Source organism: Fukomys damarensis, unplaced genomic scaffold (assembly GCF_012274545.1).
Source record: "Fukomys damarensis isolate Sample0158 unplaced genomic scaffold, DMR_v1.0_HiC HiC_scaffold_34, whole genome shotgun sequence".
NCBI classification, from domain to species: Eukaryota; Metazoa; Chordata; class Mammalia; order Rodentia; family Bathyergidae; genus Fukomys; species Fukomys damarensis.
The window spans coordinates 15,290,341-15,307,792 of record NW_022900946.1 but is presented as its reverse complement, the minus strand read 5'-3'; the positions used below and the strand labels follow the sequence as shown (position 1 = coordinate 15,307,792).

The following is a 17,452-nucleotide window of genomic DNA, read 5'->3' as shown; positions in this document are numbered from 1 at the left end:
TTTTTTTTTTTTTTTTTTTTTTTGAAAAAAGGTTTTTTTTTTAAAGGTACAACTTTAAGTGGTTAATTACTTCTCAATTAAAATCCTTTTTCTTTCTTTTTTTTGGGTACCAGGGATCGAACTCAGGACCTTCCACTTACGAGGCAGGCACGGTGCCACTGAGCTAAATCCCCGGTCCTCTCAAACAAAATCCTAAAACAAAGCCTCTATTGTCCAAAAATGAGAAACAAAATACAATGATAAAAACACTAACAATATGCCCAAGCCTCCCTGAATTAAATACCTAACCCATACTCTTTTTTTCCCTATTCTCCTCTCATTTATCCCAAAAAAGGAAGCAGAATGGAGAGGCAGACTTCTGATACATACCCAAAAGACTTTGTTAGCTTTTTTGTTCCTACAGGCTTATCACTGTGCTGTAATTCATAGAACACTCTTTGTAATGCTAAAGGGACGCTTTTAGACGAATCATCACCCTCTGTTGGCATCATGTACACAGCCTAAAAGAATTGATTTTAGAAATAATTTAATTTTATGTAAAACTATAGTTTCTGATATCATAATGGGTAAGGCAATTGCGACAGCTTTTTAACTATCCCAATATACATCAGAAAAATTTGAAACGTAGTACCTTTAGAGACAATCTAGAGAAAACAAGGCCAAAAAAAATTTTTTTTTAGTTAACTATGGCTTACCACACCCAGGGAGTACCACATTCACTTCAGACTTCTTGGAACAACATTTTCAATTTAGTTACTTATATAAATAAGAGATTTGATGGAAATTTTAAACGGCACCCCACTTTCCCAGTCCAGCTACCCCATCACATTACAACCCCACTGTGGTAATCTGCCGGAAGCATGCACAGGAAATACAAAAGGCAGGTGAAGCAGCCCGTGCCCCCACAACCAGAAGTGCCCACTGTCTGGATTGCTTTACGCTGTTTGAAGAAAATTCTGAAAATAGAAATGACTATCCTACATTAGATTCAATATGTTGTTGTTGTTTCGTTACGTTTGTGGTACGAGGATCAAACCCAAGGGCTCTGTACTACATCCCCAGCTCATTTATAAATTTGAGACTGGGTCTCCCTAAGTCACCAAGTTGCCCAAGCTGGGCTTGAAGTTGGGATCTTCTTGCTTCAGCCTCCCACAGTGCTGGGATTACTAGTGTGGGCCACTCCAGGTGTGGTGGCACATACCTGTAATCCCAGCACTTGGGAGTCTGAGGCAAGGCCAGCCTCAACTACAGATTGAGAACCTGTCTCCTTCCCTCCCTATACATAAAAATAAATATGACAAGTGCAAGGTCCCAAGTTTGATCCCCCATACCAAAAAAACAGAACAAAAAAATATGAATAAACCAGCCAGCCAGCCAGCGAGCACACCTTGCCTGTCTACTCTTTTTATGCTCACAAAGATAAGTCACATCCACTGTTAGTGAAAATCAGACTTGGTCTATAATTTTTCAAGTTGTCAATTTTGATATAAAAATATTTGATAAGTAAAATGAAACGTAAATGGCTTCTTTTTCTAAGAAAACCTTTATATTTTATTACTTCTAACACAATTAACAATGGGTCGGTAAAATTGCACTGGCCGTAGTAATCTTTAGGTCACCAAAGTGAACTTGAGCAGCAGGCACCTGGGAAAGACAACTACTTGCAGCCTGGCCGCGGCTGCTATATGCACAGCACCATGGCACAGGAGGGAAGAGGCCCTGCTGAGGACCCTGATGGTCCCTATTCCCTGACAGAACGCAGTGGGTGAAGTACGGTCTACTTACCTTGCGTAGTTGATTCGTGAAAAATAAAGTCTGCAGCAGGCTATTCATGTAACAAGTTGCTCCCTGATTCTTCAAACCGACATAGCCTGTGTGCTTCTTTGAGTCCCACCTGGAAAAACAGACCAAGCTTGAGGTAATCGGTCTCTGCACTGTGTGGGGTACAGTGTGACTCGGCAGGTGTGTGCTGTCACCTCTGCCATCTGCACACTGGAGCCAGGTCTACACACCCTCATCATCAAGCCCACACACTAAGTACAGTGAAGCCTGAGTTCTTATCACACACAGCTCCCTTCGATGATCACCGATTCACTTCTGTGACCGGTATAAACTTGATTCCAGCATTCACATAACCATCCATCACTTTTCTTTTGACGGCTGACAGCAGTGATGGTATTTATCAAGGTCAGCACTCAACAGACACTGATAATGCCCTCACATTTGTATCAAACGTGCCTCACTGAGCAGTGTTATTATACACACATTATAGAGGGCATCTGTGCAGCCAGGAAGACACAGACAGAGCGGAGACCCATCTTATAAACCTAAGACAAGATCAGAACATATGCTTCCCAAGTTTTAGCTCAGACTTCTAAACTCCTAAAACTTTCTTCCCTTCTTTTGCTATTCTGGCAGCCAGTGAGAGGGAAAGGTAGACTGTGGGCTGTGCCTCACTCCACACTTGCAATGTTTGCTACCTGAAAGCTGAGCCACGTCCCACCTCCCCTCACCCCGCACATCACAGAGAGGTGAACTGTGCAGTCGGCACTGGGATGAGGCTCTGGCCCTCAGGATCGAGCTGGTGGCCTCACCCACCACTGGAGTTGCCAGTGGTGACCCACTCACTGTTCCCCTGTTCGACCATAGCCAGGTTTCCATATCCCTGTCCTCTTCAAATCAAAGGGCAGAGCCACTCTCCTGTGGCTCCTCTACCAGACCACAGTGCATGTGCTTTAAGACCAAAAGCATAGCTATCTGGTCATCCACAGTTATATTCCTAGTGTTCCGCAGTGAGCGATGTGAAGGAATACTCAAGAAAGCTGTTAAATGAGTGAGTGATACCAGCGGTCTATAATCTGTGTGCTGAGGGGCAACCATAAACACATGCATTGCTAATCTTTCTTCAGTACCACACAAAAGGTCTTTTTTAATAGCACCTAATTAAAGAAAAACTTACGCAACTCCATGGGGAGCATCCGCCTGTACAAAGACTTCAAAAGTGACTTTATCATCATCTATAAATCCTTTCTCAGGATCAGTCACTTCCTATGGAAAAAAATGAGAATATCCAACTTGCATAAGAACTTGCAAATGCTCATTTTATCCCAAAGAAGTAATTACTCTTGTAGTTACACTAAAATACTATTTTTGTTTTGTTTTGTGTTTTGAAATAATGTCTCTGGACAAAAAACTGCAGGAGGCACACCAGAGGTGAGGGGCTTCATGCCACAGCCTAGATGGGAGCGTAAGCACCTTCTCATCAGAGCAGAGTGGAGGGAAAAACTAATATTCCACTGGTTACTATCTCTGCAAAAAGGAGCCAAAACAAACTATCCTGAAAATTACAATATACGACACCAAGCAGGAGGACCCAATTTCAGGAGGGGGCCCCAGAATAATGTCTTTTTAAACAGCTTCAGCCAGTGGGGAAGGACTGTCCACTGTGCTTAAAAGCTGAGACTTGAATCCACATGGGTGTGCCAAAAACCTAAGCCAAAAAACCAAATACATTTTCACAGACATGTATCCAACTTGCAAGCAAAAATTTCATTCTTAAAAAAAAATGTCTCATTCTAAAATGAATAAAAGATCTGAAGAAAAAAAAAATAGCACAATGTGCAATGCTGCTCAGAGTATTCAGACCAAAGGCACTGCTACTCACGCTCCAGGCCATGAAGTTGGAGAAGCCCCAGTCGTTTTCCTTGTGGAAGAACAAGTGGCTGATGCGGCGGCTGAAGGACTTCTCGTCGTCTCTGTAATTTATGATCTTCAGCACTGCTTGCGCATGACAAGACCATGACCTGTTCAGAAACAGAACCTACGCCTTAGCTGATGCACTTAATGCATGTTGACACATTCTTAATGACACCAGAACCAGCACAAAATTCCTTCCTGTTTTGGGTTGAGGGGTATATTCACCTTTAAAGGAGAAAAGCATCTGTGGGTCCCCATAGGGGCAATTTAATTCATGGTTTTTATCTATTTTTTAAATCCTAAAACATTTGAGGCCAATTTTTAAAATTCTCTCTACAGCCAGGCATGATAGTGCAGGCCTGTAATCCCAGCACTCAGAAGGCTAACGCAGGAGGAGGATCGCTTCCAGTTTGAGGCCAGCCTAAACCACAGAGCAAACACAACAAAGCAAACTTCTATCTACAAAGTAGAAGTTTCTGAGCTTCGTCTTAGATTTGACCTTAGTCTGCATTTCTGATTTTGTCAGACTACAGGGGGATGCACCTCAATAGCAGAACACTTATTTATCATGGGCAAGAACCTGGGTATAATCCCCGGCAGTGCAAAAACAAAACAATTCTTATTCTGGTCACGTAAGAATAATTTGAAAAGAATCAACAAGAGGACTAGGGCATGTAGTTCAGTGGTAGTGTGCTCATCTACTATGCTCAAGGTCCTGGTTTCAATTCCCAGTGACAAATTCAAAGAAAACAGAAATAAAAAGAATAGACATACAGACACACAACTTTGGGTTCTTCTGATTAGGTGTCCCTCTGATCCTGTGCCACGCTGGCTCCCCAGCAATCCCCCATAACATGTCAGAAGAGCCTACTGCAGAAAGCACAGGTGGCCACAGGGAGGCGCCAGGGGGCCCAGTGGCATCACAGAATTCAGCAAGCGTTAGGTGTCAATTACAGCCAGTAGAGAACAGCTGGCACATGAGGGCATGGGACAGACACAGAGTGATCTTGGGAAAAGGCCTAGAATCCAAAAAGGACAGCACTGTGAAGCCCACTGAAGGAATGGTTTGTACCTGAAGCCTTGTACATGATTGCTACTACTGACCTCTGCAATGGGTTGAACCTCTACATATAGCAAGTGGAACAGCGTTGTTCAGATGGGAACTTGTGCTTGCTAAGGAGGTTTACAAGGTATAGCTCACTTTTTCCAAACTACTGTACCGGACAAACCCTACAGATAAAAACAAAGCCCAAATACTCACTGGATCACATCTTAAAATGAACAGGGGTGGGGGGGAGACTGACAGACAGGAAAGACCCTGGCAGCAGCATAGAACTGTCTTGGCACCTTTTTTCTTTTCTTTTTCATGTTGTTGGAGATCAAGCCTCACATGGTAGGCAAGCACTCTACCACTGAGCTATACCTCAGAGCCTGGCCTGATACTTAACTCTAAAAGAAAATGAGTTGCGTTACTGGAGACATTTAGAAGACAGCTAAAGCTGGTGCCCTCTGAAGAACATTCCCTACTGAAGGCTTCTACTGACCACAATCATGGCAGGGAAGACTGGGGCAGATGGGGTCCGAATAAGCAAGCAATCCACACGCCTCACCGATAGTTTGTCAATGTCTGATACTGATTAAGAGAGGATTCATGAAGTTTTGAGGTCAAGTGAGTAGAAAGTTTGAAATACTCATAAAAGCATAAAGCCTCTAATCTTTGATTTCAGCTAAACAGAATGTTCATGAAGACCTTCAATTTTAAGACATTTTATAATACTATGCCTCTCACTTATTTAGGCACCCAGGATCAAACTCGGGACCTTATGCTTACAAGGCAGGCAGCGGCATCACTGAGCTAAATCCCCAGCTAATCTCCCTTTTAAAAAGGGTATGAAAAAATTTCCCTCTAAAAGAAGTCAGAGGGCAAAGCTGGGTGTAGTGGTGCACACCTGTAATCCCAGCACTTGTGAGGCCAAGGAAGGAGGATTGCTGAGTTCAAGGCTACCGTAGGCTACATAGTGAGTTCAAGGTTGGCCTGAACTATGTAGTGAGACCCTGTCTCAAAAAAAGAAAAAGAAAAAATTCAGGGCTAATAACATTGTGAATGCCCCAATGAGTGTTTGATCTGTCCATTAACCACAGGAATTAGCTGTGGCACAAGAGTGCCCCCCTCCGGCTCTGACAGCAACCACCCTGCCCTCGGGCAGCCGCCACAAGATGAGAAGCCAGCATGGGGCTCGGCGGTCAGAGCAGGACGGGTCCTGAGTCCATGGGCTGCTCGCTTCTAACATAAGAACTTGAGCTTTTTGTGTGCTAGAAAGACTTTCTTTTCTAGTTTGGGTAATACATACCAATGACAAAGAGATGCATTTAGTTTAATTTAAAATCCAAGGGCTGTGAGTCTGGGGATTTAGTTCAGTGGTGCCGCCACCTGCCCCGCAAGTGTGTCCCAAGTTCAATCCCCGGTACCCAAAAAATAAAATAAAGAAATAAAAATTTCAGACAAAGGGCTGTGTACAGGCAGCTATGAAACTGAAGATGAAATTGAGTAAGGCTGTTTGAATTTGGCTTCCACTAATGTAATAAAACTATGTGTGGATTTGTAGTTGCATCATTTAAACTCTTACGTGGAATCAGATTCAGCATTGCACTGGAGAAAGAATCCTACGCTTTTTTGGTGTGGTCTGTCTGGATAAAAGCGTGGCATCACCATAATCTTCCATGGCAGATTTCGCACAAAACACGGAGGGCTAAGGACCGACTCACTCAGTCTGCTGAAGCGCTCAACAGTGAACTGAAAGGTTGCCTCGGAGCGCCAACTGGTGTCTGCAAGAAAACATGGCATCAGTCACAGCCCGCGCAGCAACTGTAAACACAAGTACATGCTCAGAACAAACTGCTCTATACGATCTCAGGCTCTCAGTAAGGTGACCAGTTCTATATGAGTGACTCCGTCCTGACTCAGAGGGAGGACACACTTGCCATCCCTCTTAGAGTCAAGAGTTTGGTATGTTAACATCTTCAATTCCAAGTAATCTTAGGCATGAAGTGAGTAATGAGACTTTTGAGGGGAGGCAGCTCATACATCTGGTCTGAAAGGCCTTGAGGGGCGAGGAAGACATGAGCTGAGGGCCAAGTCTGGGAGGAGAGAGCAGGCACGGGGCACACGGCACCTATTGTTTGTTCATAGCCTCTGAACACATGTTAACTAGCATCACGTCACACTTTTTTTGTGAAATACTAGCCTGGATTCCTCATGGAGTAGTTTAAAAGGTAAAAAGCTAGAATTCTCTTCAACATGAATTGTATCATTAAATGTTAACAAGAAAGACTAAAGAAATTAATATGGTTTCTCCCAACACAGTACCTCTTAGAGGTTCAACTGTATGTTCTAAAGTTTCACCTTTTACTGATCATCTGCAGGTGACCACGAGCCACAGGTGGGTCAGCTTCAACAAACCCCAAGGCATCTCACTATCTGCTTCTCCAACTACTGTAAAGGAGGCAGCCATCCCTTAGCCACCCTACCTAATCTGTTACTGACCAACACTCATTAAGTATAGTAAAGCTACCATACAAAAGGTCAAAGGGCTACACAAGTTTCTAAAGGCTTTTGCTTTCTGTGCCTAGTTCATTGCAGAGAAAGAACAGTTTGTTGACAGTGGGGACACGGGCCACACTTTGAGGAGCCATGCTCCACACAACAGGCAAGCCAGAAAGGCTTTTCCTGGCTTAAAACTAGATGCTACTGACATCCCAGACCCCCAGGGCCCCAAAGCACAATGAGATTGGGGCATGGGTGAAGAGTGTTAATAAGGACGCAAAGCCACTTGCACTGCAGGCCTGTGAAGACCATCACAGTGGGACCCCCTGCCCCCAACCTTCAGTCTCAGAACTGCACCCACCCAATTAGGTTCTCTGGATCAGCCACTTGGTGTACAGAAATTGCTATTAGTTTGCAACTAACTAAATTTGTTCTTAAGAAAACATGTCCATCAAATCTCACGAGAGGGTATTCTTTGCCAAAGAAATAAAAGCCCAAATTCTGGACAGTTAGTACTTTTGCCTCCTTCATCCCCAATTCCTTTACTCCACATATCCCTACTCTGTGATTTATAGCAACGGGGTGATGAAAAGAATAGTCCAAAAAGGAGAGTTCCTTTAAGAGATCCAATTCGGGTCTGTTCGAGGGGGGGGGTGTTCCCCTACTCCTGAGGGGAAGTCAGTCTACAAAAAGGAAGAGTCTTGTTCAAGATCGTGGTCTAAAATGATTGAAAAGTTTTGCCATGTGTTTTTATGGAACACAAATCACACCTGAGCAGCATTTAAATTCTGCAAGGCAGACCATGCAGACAGTACTTAATCCCTACTTTAAAGGTGAGGAGACTCAGGTCACTGTGGTTGCGCATTTCACTAAGTGACAGCAGGATTTCAATACCTGAGATCTGCCAAGACACTAAGCACAATAATCACACTTCTGGTTTTAAAATGCTACTCCTTGACCGGGGATACAGCTCAGCGGCACCAAGCTGGAGGTCCTGAGTTCAATTTTTGGTACCAAAAAATAAAATTTTTAAAATTGTAAAAATAAAATGCTACTCCTTGTGTTTAACACAGCACTCTACAAACACAGATACTAAAAATTACAAGCCTGCCTGCTTTACACAGCCCATATATAGAACCATACAGATACAGAACCCACCACAGGACTTCCATGTGCACGAGGAAGGTTAGGCTTCTCTTCTCAGTTATTTTGTGTAACTTTGTATAATTCTATTTCTATTCATCTATTTATTGCAGGGTTACATTTTCTACACACCAAATTGATACATACTGTTCTTCTGTTCTTTCACTCACCCCACATTTGTCATTAATTTCCTGAATCAACTCCCTAACTATGAAGAAAAGAAGCAATGGTGAGATTCGGTACGGCACCAAGTCTAATACTAGATGCCATGGGTTCCTCTGTGCCCTAGCTCAGCACTACCTGGGCACAAGGTGATCAGCCCACTTTACTAAGTGGCACATTGGATTTCTACCTAACACTCAAGAAACACTGTTTGACCAGATTCATCTTTATAAAACAGGTTAAGTGTGGAAGTTATACATGAAACTTCCCATGAATAAAAACTCCAAGGCTGGAGATGCGGTTCAGTGGTAGTGTGTGCTAACACTGCACGAGGTCCTGGGTTCTATCCCCATACTGCCCCCAAAAGAGAACTTAAATAAAAGAAAACAGAATAATTAAAAACTTAATAGTAAATACCAAGTGAAAGGCCTATGAAAGAGACACAGATTTGAAACCCATGAAGACAGCTGGTGATCACCACCCTTGGTGATGAAGACTGGTCACTGTTCCTGCCCACGAACACCGGGTGCCATGGCACAGAGGGTCATATACACAATTTTTCAACTTCCTACTGAGTTCAAATCATTTCAGATTTTAGAATGATACGCTTGATATTATAAAGGACCTCCTGTCTGCACCGGAATGAACAGTCAGTACTTCATTCAAATGGAGACTGATCCGCCTGGGTGCCACTGACAGTGCTATCCCACGGCTCTACACTTCCTCTCCTTGTGACAGGGCGACAGGTCCCCGCCAACCGCTGCCATCACACGTTTAGCCAGACTCCTTGATAACTCACTCACTTTAGCCCTGCCCCCAAAAGCCCTGAAGCACCAGAGCAGCTACCAGACAGACCAAAACTTCTCACAGTGCCCATTTTTACATCAGTCTTATCTTTATGGGGCAAAGGCCAACCAAACAGCCTGGGCTTCAGCTGTGTGAAGAAAAACAGACAAAGATTTAATACTTTAGATTTTTGGACTTGACAGGACAGATTTCCCAACACGGCATTCTGGTAATAATTCTATCAAATCAATTTAGTACAGGTGTCTGAAAGTTCTACTTAATTCCCTGGAATCACTTTTCTTTATGGGCATTAATAATCTACTCTAGACGATCTAGATGAATCCAACCTTCACAGACTGCGTTTAATCTGCAACTTCTCTTGATCATCTAAGGAAAAACAGTTCATGAGAAATTAGAAGGCAGAATAGCTACATCCAGACAATATTTCTGAGCTCACTTGTTATTCTACATTAATGTGATTTATGCATTCTTCCTATGTATGTATAAAAGTTCTTATCTACTAGTAACAGTTGCCACTTACTAATAAGATCCTCTGCACATCAGTCAAATCTCATAATAATATGGTTACCAAGAAACCCCCTCCAGTCCAGTGTTCTCGAGACTGTGTGTCCTAGTTCCACGGATTTAAAGGAGAGTTAAGGAAAGGGGTTCTGAAGTCGAGTTTGGGGAATTATTAACAAAGGCTCTTTGGAGAAGCAGCCTGGTAGGGTACTGACACTAAAGCACGCTACAGTAAAGAATGAGGGTTAGCCCAGTGCACCGCAAACTCCCAAGAATTCTGAACACCTTTCACATCACATTTAAAACCTGAAAGAGTGTTTCACAGTATATAACATGGCTGAGAAAGTGTCATCCTCCACTAGGAGTTCGGCTCCTAGAGCCTGAGTCCTCTCCCGTGTCTTTGCCATTTCGTGCACAGGATCTCTCTTACCCTTTGGGCTTTGCAGAAGGCAAAACTCTCATCCAGAAAGAAGGAACTATCGAAGCCTGCTGTATTTTTCCAGCTGAGCACCCACAAAGGGAGCATTTCCACTTTGGGATCCTATGATTTATTATTATTATTATTATTTACTACTAATAATTTAGTGAATATGCCTCAAAAGCAAGGGGATTTTGCATATATTCAGCCTGGCAGTGATTCACAACTAAGGCAACCTGGTTTCCCAGAAGACATCTGGCACCGTCTAGAGATGCTATTGGTTGTCACAACTGCACGTGGGGTTTGGGGAGAGATACTCCTACAATGCACAGGAGAACCCAGCACCCCCATCTTCTATCTACGTCTACATCTCTTCTCCCCAAAAAAGGGGAGCGGTGCTAGAACCAAACTGTAGTAGGAGTGCTCTGACTGAGTGGGGGTGGTTACTGCTCTACAAGTGACCCAAACTAATCCCAAATAATGCACACCTGGCACCTCCAACCTAGCCACCTTCCCAAAGGCACTCTCTGAGTAACTCTTGGCATCTCTGGTGTCTGAAGTAAAACCACCAAAAGCCCAACAACCAACAAGACCACACCCACACCACTTCCCTTGCTACAGTAAAAAGCGCACTCCACAGGGAACAAAGCAGTGGGTTTCAGACCACGCCTTTTTACCTTCCTCAGATATTGCCTCAGCCAGCTGCCAGGGGGTAAACCGCACTGTGAGAGAACTCTCACCTACGGCTGCAGTTTCGCATGGAGGCTGAACTTTTGGCAGGAGGTCTGAACAGCAGTCCTTCTGGTGGTGCAGCCCGTGCCTGATGGTTTCTTTCAACTGCCCCGTTACTCCCCTGGGAAGGACACAACCCTCATGAGGATTGATGGACATGTTTGTACAGAACATGGTTTCATATTATACTGCAAGATTCCAGGGGCTGCATAAAGCAATTACTGGCTGCTCCCTTTTCAGGACTTAGACCTTGCAAATGTTTAGGCCACATAATCTAATAACAAAGAAATAGTCCCAAAAGAAAAAGTGATTCCCTAGATACAACATGTCCATGCATATACATATGCATATGACTTCAAATGGAGGCTACAGGAAAGTCAGTGGGGGAGTAGGAAGCCCAAAGCTTGACTGCTTTCACACCTAACAGGAGTGGAGACGGATTCTCTGCTGCAAAGGACTAATACACACACTACAGTGAGAATGCAATGGAGAGCCATATCCTAATGTCTTGAAGTATCTTGCTGCAAACAAAAGGCAAAGGAGAATAGGACAACCATGTCCTGAACACTAACAGTGGCTGGAGAACTACAAGCCTGAGTAGACACCAACTCATTCCACACCTCTGCAGCTGGGCCCCCTTGCCTAGGCTGGGGAGAGCCAACTTACCTTGACATGTGGTAGAGGCCACCCTGTAATTCAAAACAAAAATAGGAGCCTAAATCTTTCTCATACATAACCTCCCAGAAACTAGCTACTCTGAAGGAACTTACAAGTACTCAAGAGGGGAAAGGATGGAGCCTGTTTCTGAGTGCTCGCCGCTGCGAGAAAGCCAGCCAGGTGCACTTACCATCCTCCATGTCCTCTTCCACATTGCTGTGCCCGTCACTCAGGGCCACATTTCCATTGATGACAGGATTCTGAGTAATTCTTGGCGGGTCATCGGTATCTCCAGCTTTAACAAAAACAAAGAAATTCCATGGGTTTTACCTTCCTGGCTTTGGTTACATAGACAAAAAAATAAATGTATATGTTTGTCCATTTCTAGTTACTAATAAATCCTACTTACACAATAAGTCATTCTAATCTAAAAGGCATTTACTGATATATTTACAAAATATGAACTTGTGCTGTTATCAAAATGCTAAATGGAATTTGAACACTAGCCATAATGCGTGATAATCAGCTCGATTTGGAATTCATGGAATAACTCTTTCATGTATGTATTTGTGTGAAATATAATTTTCTATAATGGTTAACTAGCTTAGGTTTAAACTTCTGCCGGGTGTGGTGGTGCACGCCTGTAACCCCAGCACTCAGGAAGCTGAGGCAAGAGGATCACTGTGAGTTCGAGAGCAGCCTGGGCTACATAGTGAGTTCCAGGTCAGTCTCAACTACAGTGAGACCCTGTATCAAAAAGAAAAGAAAAAAAAAAGAACTTTTATATAATTGGAAAGTCACTTTGCAATAGGTTTCACACTAAAACAACCCTAAAATTTGTTGCAGTCATTAAATCCATACAAACCACATACATGAGAATACGTGTTTGAACTTGTCACAATGAACGCATGCCAAGCCCCTGATCATACTGTTACCCAAAAAGTGCCACTGGACACATTCTGTGTAATTATATGTACAATTAGGAAAATATTCAGAAACAGATAAAATGGGTTAGTCATTCTAAATTCTTGCTAAGATCTGGCTTTAAAAACATGCAATCAGAAGTTCAAATTTGGCCAGGTGTGGCAGCACACCCCTATAATCCCAGCACTCGGGAGGTGAGGCACCTGAACTGTCAACTGTTGTGAGCTTAAACCAGCCTGAGACCTTGCCTAAAAAAAAAAAAAAAAAAAAGTAAAACGTTTAAGGAATGACTGACAAATACAAGGCACAAATTCCAAATATAGCATTCTAATCACCACTTTTATTTAGTGATTTAAAAACAATCATCTCACACTGACACAGTCTGTGTCTTTCAGGGAGACTAAACTATGGCAAACTAGGATTTAAAGGGGCTCATACTCCCCATTTCAGTCTACTGCCTGCCTCAGCCGCTCACTACCAACCAATGCTGGCTCCCACAATGCCCACAGCGGGCTTTCCCGAGTGTGCCAGCCATTTCAACAGACACTAGAGTCTCTGAATTCACACTGTCGTACACATCTGGTACAAGTGGGAGGTGTGCTTTTCCAAGTATTTGTGTGCCTGACTGTCACAACTTTAGAGCCTTCTGCTGCTCAGATCAATGCTCAATTTGCTTCAGCACCGTGGACAGCGTTCCTCTTATCCCCCTCAAAAACCCCGACTATGGAAGGAATTACATTACAAAGCCTTTATAATTGACTGTTGCATAAAATCATGCTTCCCCTTCTTATGGGTCTCAAAACTCTTGAAATATCAAGAAAAATGCATTACTATCCACCTTTAGACATTTCAGATTACTTTTAATCTTGACAGTCTCAGGCTACTTTATTAAGTATCAAATATACACAATTGATTTTCTAGCCGTGTGTCATGGTGCACACCTGTAATCCCAGCACTTGGGAGGCTGAATAAGGAGATCGTCATGAATTTGAGGCCAGCCTGGGATATATAATGAGTTCAAGGCCTGCCCGAACAACATAAGAGCTTGTCTCCCAAAAGAAACAACAAACAAAATCCCCAAAACATGCACTTTAAAACTAGCCCCTTGTCATCCGTGCCCCGATGAAACATTGGAAGAGGGGCCACAATGCCATCAATGACGGTATTTTCAGTAAGGGAATGTAGTCAGATGTATATTAAGACAGGAAGGAGAGATGGGGAAATTCCTTTTTGCTGGCTCTTAACTAGTTTAAACTCTCTAAAACACCAGAGTTGAAAAAAAAGACAAAGATAAAAATCAGCTACTTTACAATGTCCTCCCTCTACATCTATCCTCAATCACATCAAATAATTTTTTTAAAGTTCTATGGAGGAAGAGCCCTTCCACAATGGAGGGCTACACTTCAGTTCTCAAAGGTTCCCAGTGTACCTAGATGGTACACGTCTGTTAAAAATTAGATGCCAAGAAATTCATCTGCATCTGCAATCTTTGTTATGAAGGGAAGGGTGGAGTGCTGGAATAGGAATATGTATTTTCTACATAAAATTCCCAGGTGCATATAGGCCTAATGATGAGAACTCCTTAATAAGAGCCTTGAAGGTGGTTTCTCTGAAAGCAGTGATGGCCTCTACACTGTACACACACACCAGGTGGATGCCATAAATCTCAAAGTGATTCGCTAATGTGTACCTGGCACTTTTTATTTAGTTTCTAAATTCAAACCTGTCCCATAGCAATTTGTTTTAAACATGGCTTACAAAAATGACAGATTGTCATACACAAAACATCACTTTTAAGATTAGGATCCCATGGGGGGGGGAAGATTAGGATCCCATGTAAACATAAGCACTCTAAATTGTGGCAAGTTTAAAGAATTCCACAACTCCAGCCAGGCATGGTGGCACATGCCTGTAATCCCAGCACTCAGGAGGCTAAGGCAGGAGGATCGCTGTGAGTTCGAGACCAGCCTGGGCTACATAGTGAGTTTCAGGTCAGTCACAATTACATAGTGAGACCCTGTCTCAAAAAACCAAAAAAACAAAAACAAGAATTCCACAACTGATCTGTAACTGTGAAGTCTAGACAAAGATTCCAGTTTCATGAGTCCAGTGAAATCAGACCATGATGTACAAATTCAGATTATAGCCAAAAAATGGTTTTGTTTCAGTGACTTGTGATAGTGTTCTTACACCAAAAGTTAGGGCAATTATAAAAAATGAAGATCAGGGGATTTAGCTCAGCCGTGCCACACATGCCTGGCAAGTGCAAAGTCCTGAGTTCAATCCCAGGTACAAAAATGAAGACCAGTGCTCACTTTAGCAGCACATATACACAAATGAAGACCAATGCTAAATCTATGGTTTCCCCATTCACAACACTCTATAGTGTGGAGAGGAAAATGAAAAAGTTCCATTCCAGGTTTTTTCAGTAGCAGGATTAACTGCAATGTAATGACTGTAACCTAGGCACAGTGGTGCATACTTCTCTGTAATCCCTGGGAGGATCTCTGGGAGGCTGTGGCAGGATTACAAATTCAAACATGTGATGGGCATGTAATGATTTGGCAAGCCTCTGTTCCCAAAATAAAATTAAAAATGGGCCAAGGATGTAGCTCAGTATAAAGGTGCTGGGTTCAATCACTAGTACCAACCCCTCCCCCAAAAGAAGAAAAAGAAGAGGAGGAGGAGGAGAGGAGGAAGAAGAGGGAGGGAGGCCTAGTATCTTATACATCGCTGTATTATTACTTACAAGAGTGTTTCTCTGCAGTTGGCCCTAAAATCAAAATCAAGTAGATCTAGATTCTCCCAAGCAGAGCCTGTCCATCCTGTACAACAATCATGTTGGTTTGATCAATTTGTTCTTTTTTTGGTACTGGGGATCCAACTCGGGATCTTGCGCTTGCGAGATAGGCATCGGAACCACGGAGCTGAATCCCCAGCCAATTTGCTCTTTGAAAGCCAGTGGCTGTGAAATAGCAAAAGGTCACAGGCCAGCCATGTATGCAATCAAGGACCAGGACCTGGCAAACAGCAGGAACCATGAAGCTCCCAACCAAAGTGCCAAGGCAGCTCAAGTCTATCTCCTAAGAGATAGAACATGTAGCTTTTAACTCCCTCATAAATGAGTTAGTTCTGCAAGAGGATTAAAATTTAATTAAAACATAGCAAATCTCAGGTCAGAAACGGTGGAAGTATCTGACAGCCATAAAGAACTTTGTATGAGGCTTCAACAAATCTAAAGATGACTCATTTACTGTCAATGATACTTGTGAAGAACTGGCCCAGATGGAGTCGTGGCTGCATAAAGTGGTGCTCTGCTGAGTCTTATGTCCCCCCCTAGTTAGAAGGTGCTTTCATTTTGAAGATGCATTCACTCCAATGGGCTCATAACACACATTTCTTCTGATACAACTATCACAAACACTTAAGAACGGGGACATGTTTGGCAAAGACCAATGACAGCATGCAATGCTTCAAACAGACCAAAAAGTCCCTGGGATTAAGAAATTTATTGCTCAGTGATACAGTGCTTGCCTAAGCATGTAGGAAGTCATGGGTCCAATTCCCAGCATTTAAACAAAAGCTCCTGATATGCTAAGTGTCTGTAGGAAGATTATTACCTTCCCAGAGTATGCAACACACTCAGATTTTTGTTATTATATCAGAGGCATAATTTACGTGTTGAACCAAGCGTGGTGGCACAAAGCTGTAATCCCAGCACTTGGGAGGCTGAAGCAATACTGCTGTGAGTTTAAGGCCAGCCTTGGCTACATAGTGAGTTCAAGGCCAGCATGAATTACACAGCGAGACCTTATCTCAAGGAAAGGAGACACAAAACATCTTAAAAGCGGAGGGGCTACCTCAGCTAGTTATAAAGTCCATTTGGACAATGCTTACATTCAGCTTTCTCCCACTGACTTCCACCTGTGATGTCATAACACAGAATTCCTATCCCATCAAAAGAATACTTGCCAATTACTATGGAAATTAGGCAGCATTAATTTAACTTTAGTAGTTGGTTCAGATAAGAGACCAGAAAAAGCACAATTCTACCTTGTGGCTTTGACATTTTCTATCATTTCAAAAGATTACCAAATTCACCCCCCCCCAAAAAAAAACTAGGGTGGGGTGACATACCACACACCTCAAGAAAACTCAGCCTTCTAGGTACGAGTTCATGTACTACCACCAGGTGGTGCCTGAGCCGCAAAGATCCAGCTCTGCCTCAGATCCACAGGCATTTCCACTAAGCTCACCAGTCTTACAACTTGTGGTACACAAAGAACAGGTGGCCAACTCTTTGTCAGCAAAATGGATCCTTGGAGAGCATCTTCATTACCAAACCTAGCAGATCACCCAAAATTCCATGTCAAAACTCCTCTAGTCTTTTCTTTCTGCCTAGCTCCCCCTTCTCCCACCCTATTTGTTAGTTTATCCTAACAAATGAGAACACCAGTATCTTCCTGCGATACTAGACTAGTACTAGACTAGTACGATTCTTCGACAGGCAATCTCAAACCCGTTTCAGAATATACCTGAGAAATGTCAGTACTGGCTCTGAAATCCCAAATTACCTTCTCTCCCAAGCCTGTGGATCCCAGCCATGTCTCATGGCTCTGCCCCCATGAGCTGGGGGAGAGGAGATTCTTTCTTCCACATCAGAGTGACTGCATAGAATCTCCAGGGGCCCTAGCCCTCAGCATTCTTTTTTCTTTTTTTTTTTTTTTAAGCATCCTACAAATTTGTCTTTAGGATCAGAAACAACATAGCAACAACTGCATTAATTTAGATAAAGCAATGTGGCCTAGGAGCAGGAAGAGGGAGTATAATGGAACTGATGAAATCTTAACGGCAGTCTTGAGTTTTGA

The 17,452-nt window shown here is 43.0% G+C and overlaps 1 protein-coding gene across 2 annotated transcripts in view; it reads right to left on the bottom strand.

Moving 5' to 3' along the window:
- Window positions 1-17,243, bottom strand: part of Usp7 (ubiquitin specific peptidase 7) — a 42,578-nt gene extending 25,335 nt beyond the window's left edge. Inside the window, exons 1-7 of one of the 2 annotated variants that reach the window (XM_010644181.2) lie at window positions 17,159-17,243; window positions 11,851-11,955; window positions 6,324-6,522; window positions 3,665-3,803; window positions 2,960-3,048; window positions 1,786-1,894; window positions 370-500 (exon numbers count right to left, since the gene is read on the bottom strand). In XM_010644181.2, the coding sequence (XP_010642483.1) occupies window positions 370-500; window positions 1,786-1,894; window positions 2,960-3,048; window positions 3,665-3,803; window positions 6,324-6,522; window positions 11,851-11,955; window positions 17,159-17,189 (803 nt within the window). In that variant the 5' untranslated portion in view covers window positions 17,190-17,243. Of the gene's footprint in view, window positions 1-369; window positions 501-1,785; window positions 1,895-2,959; window positions 3,049-3,664; window positions 3,804-6,323; window positions 6,523-11,011; window positions 11,125-11,850; window positions 11,956-17,158 lie in introns of those variants that run through there. The other variant, XM_010644182.2, reaches the window with a different exon arrangement.
- Between the last annotated feature and the right edge of the window lie 209 nt (window positions 17,244-17,452).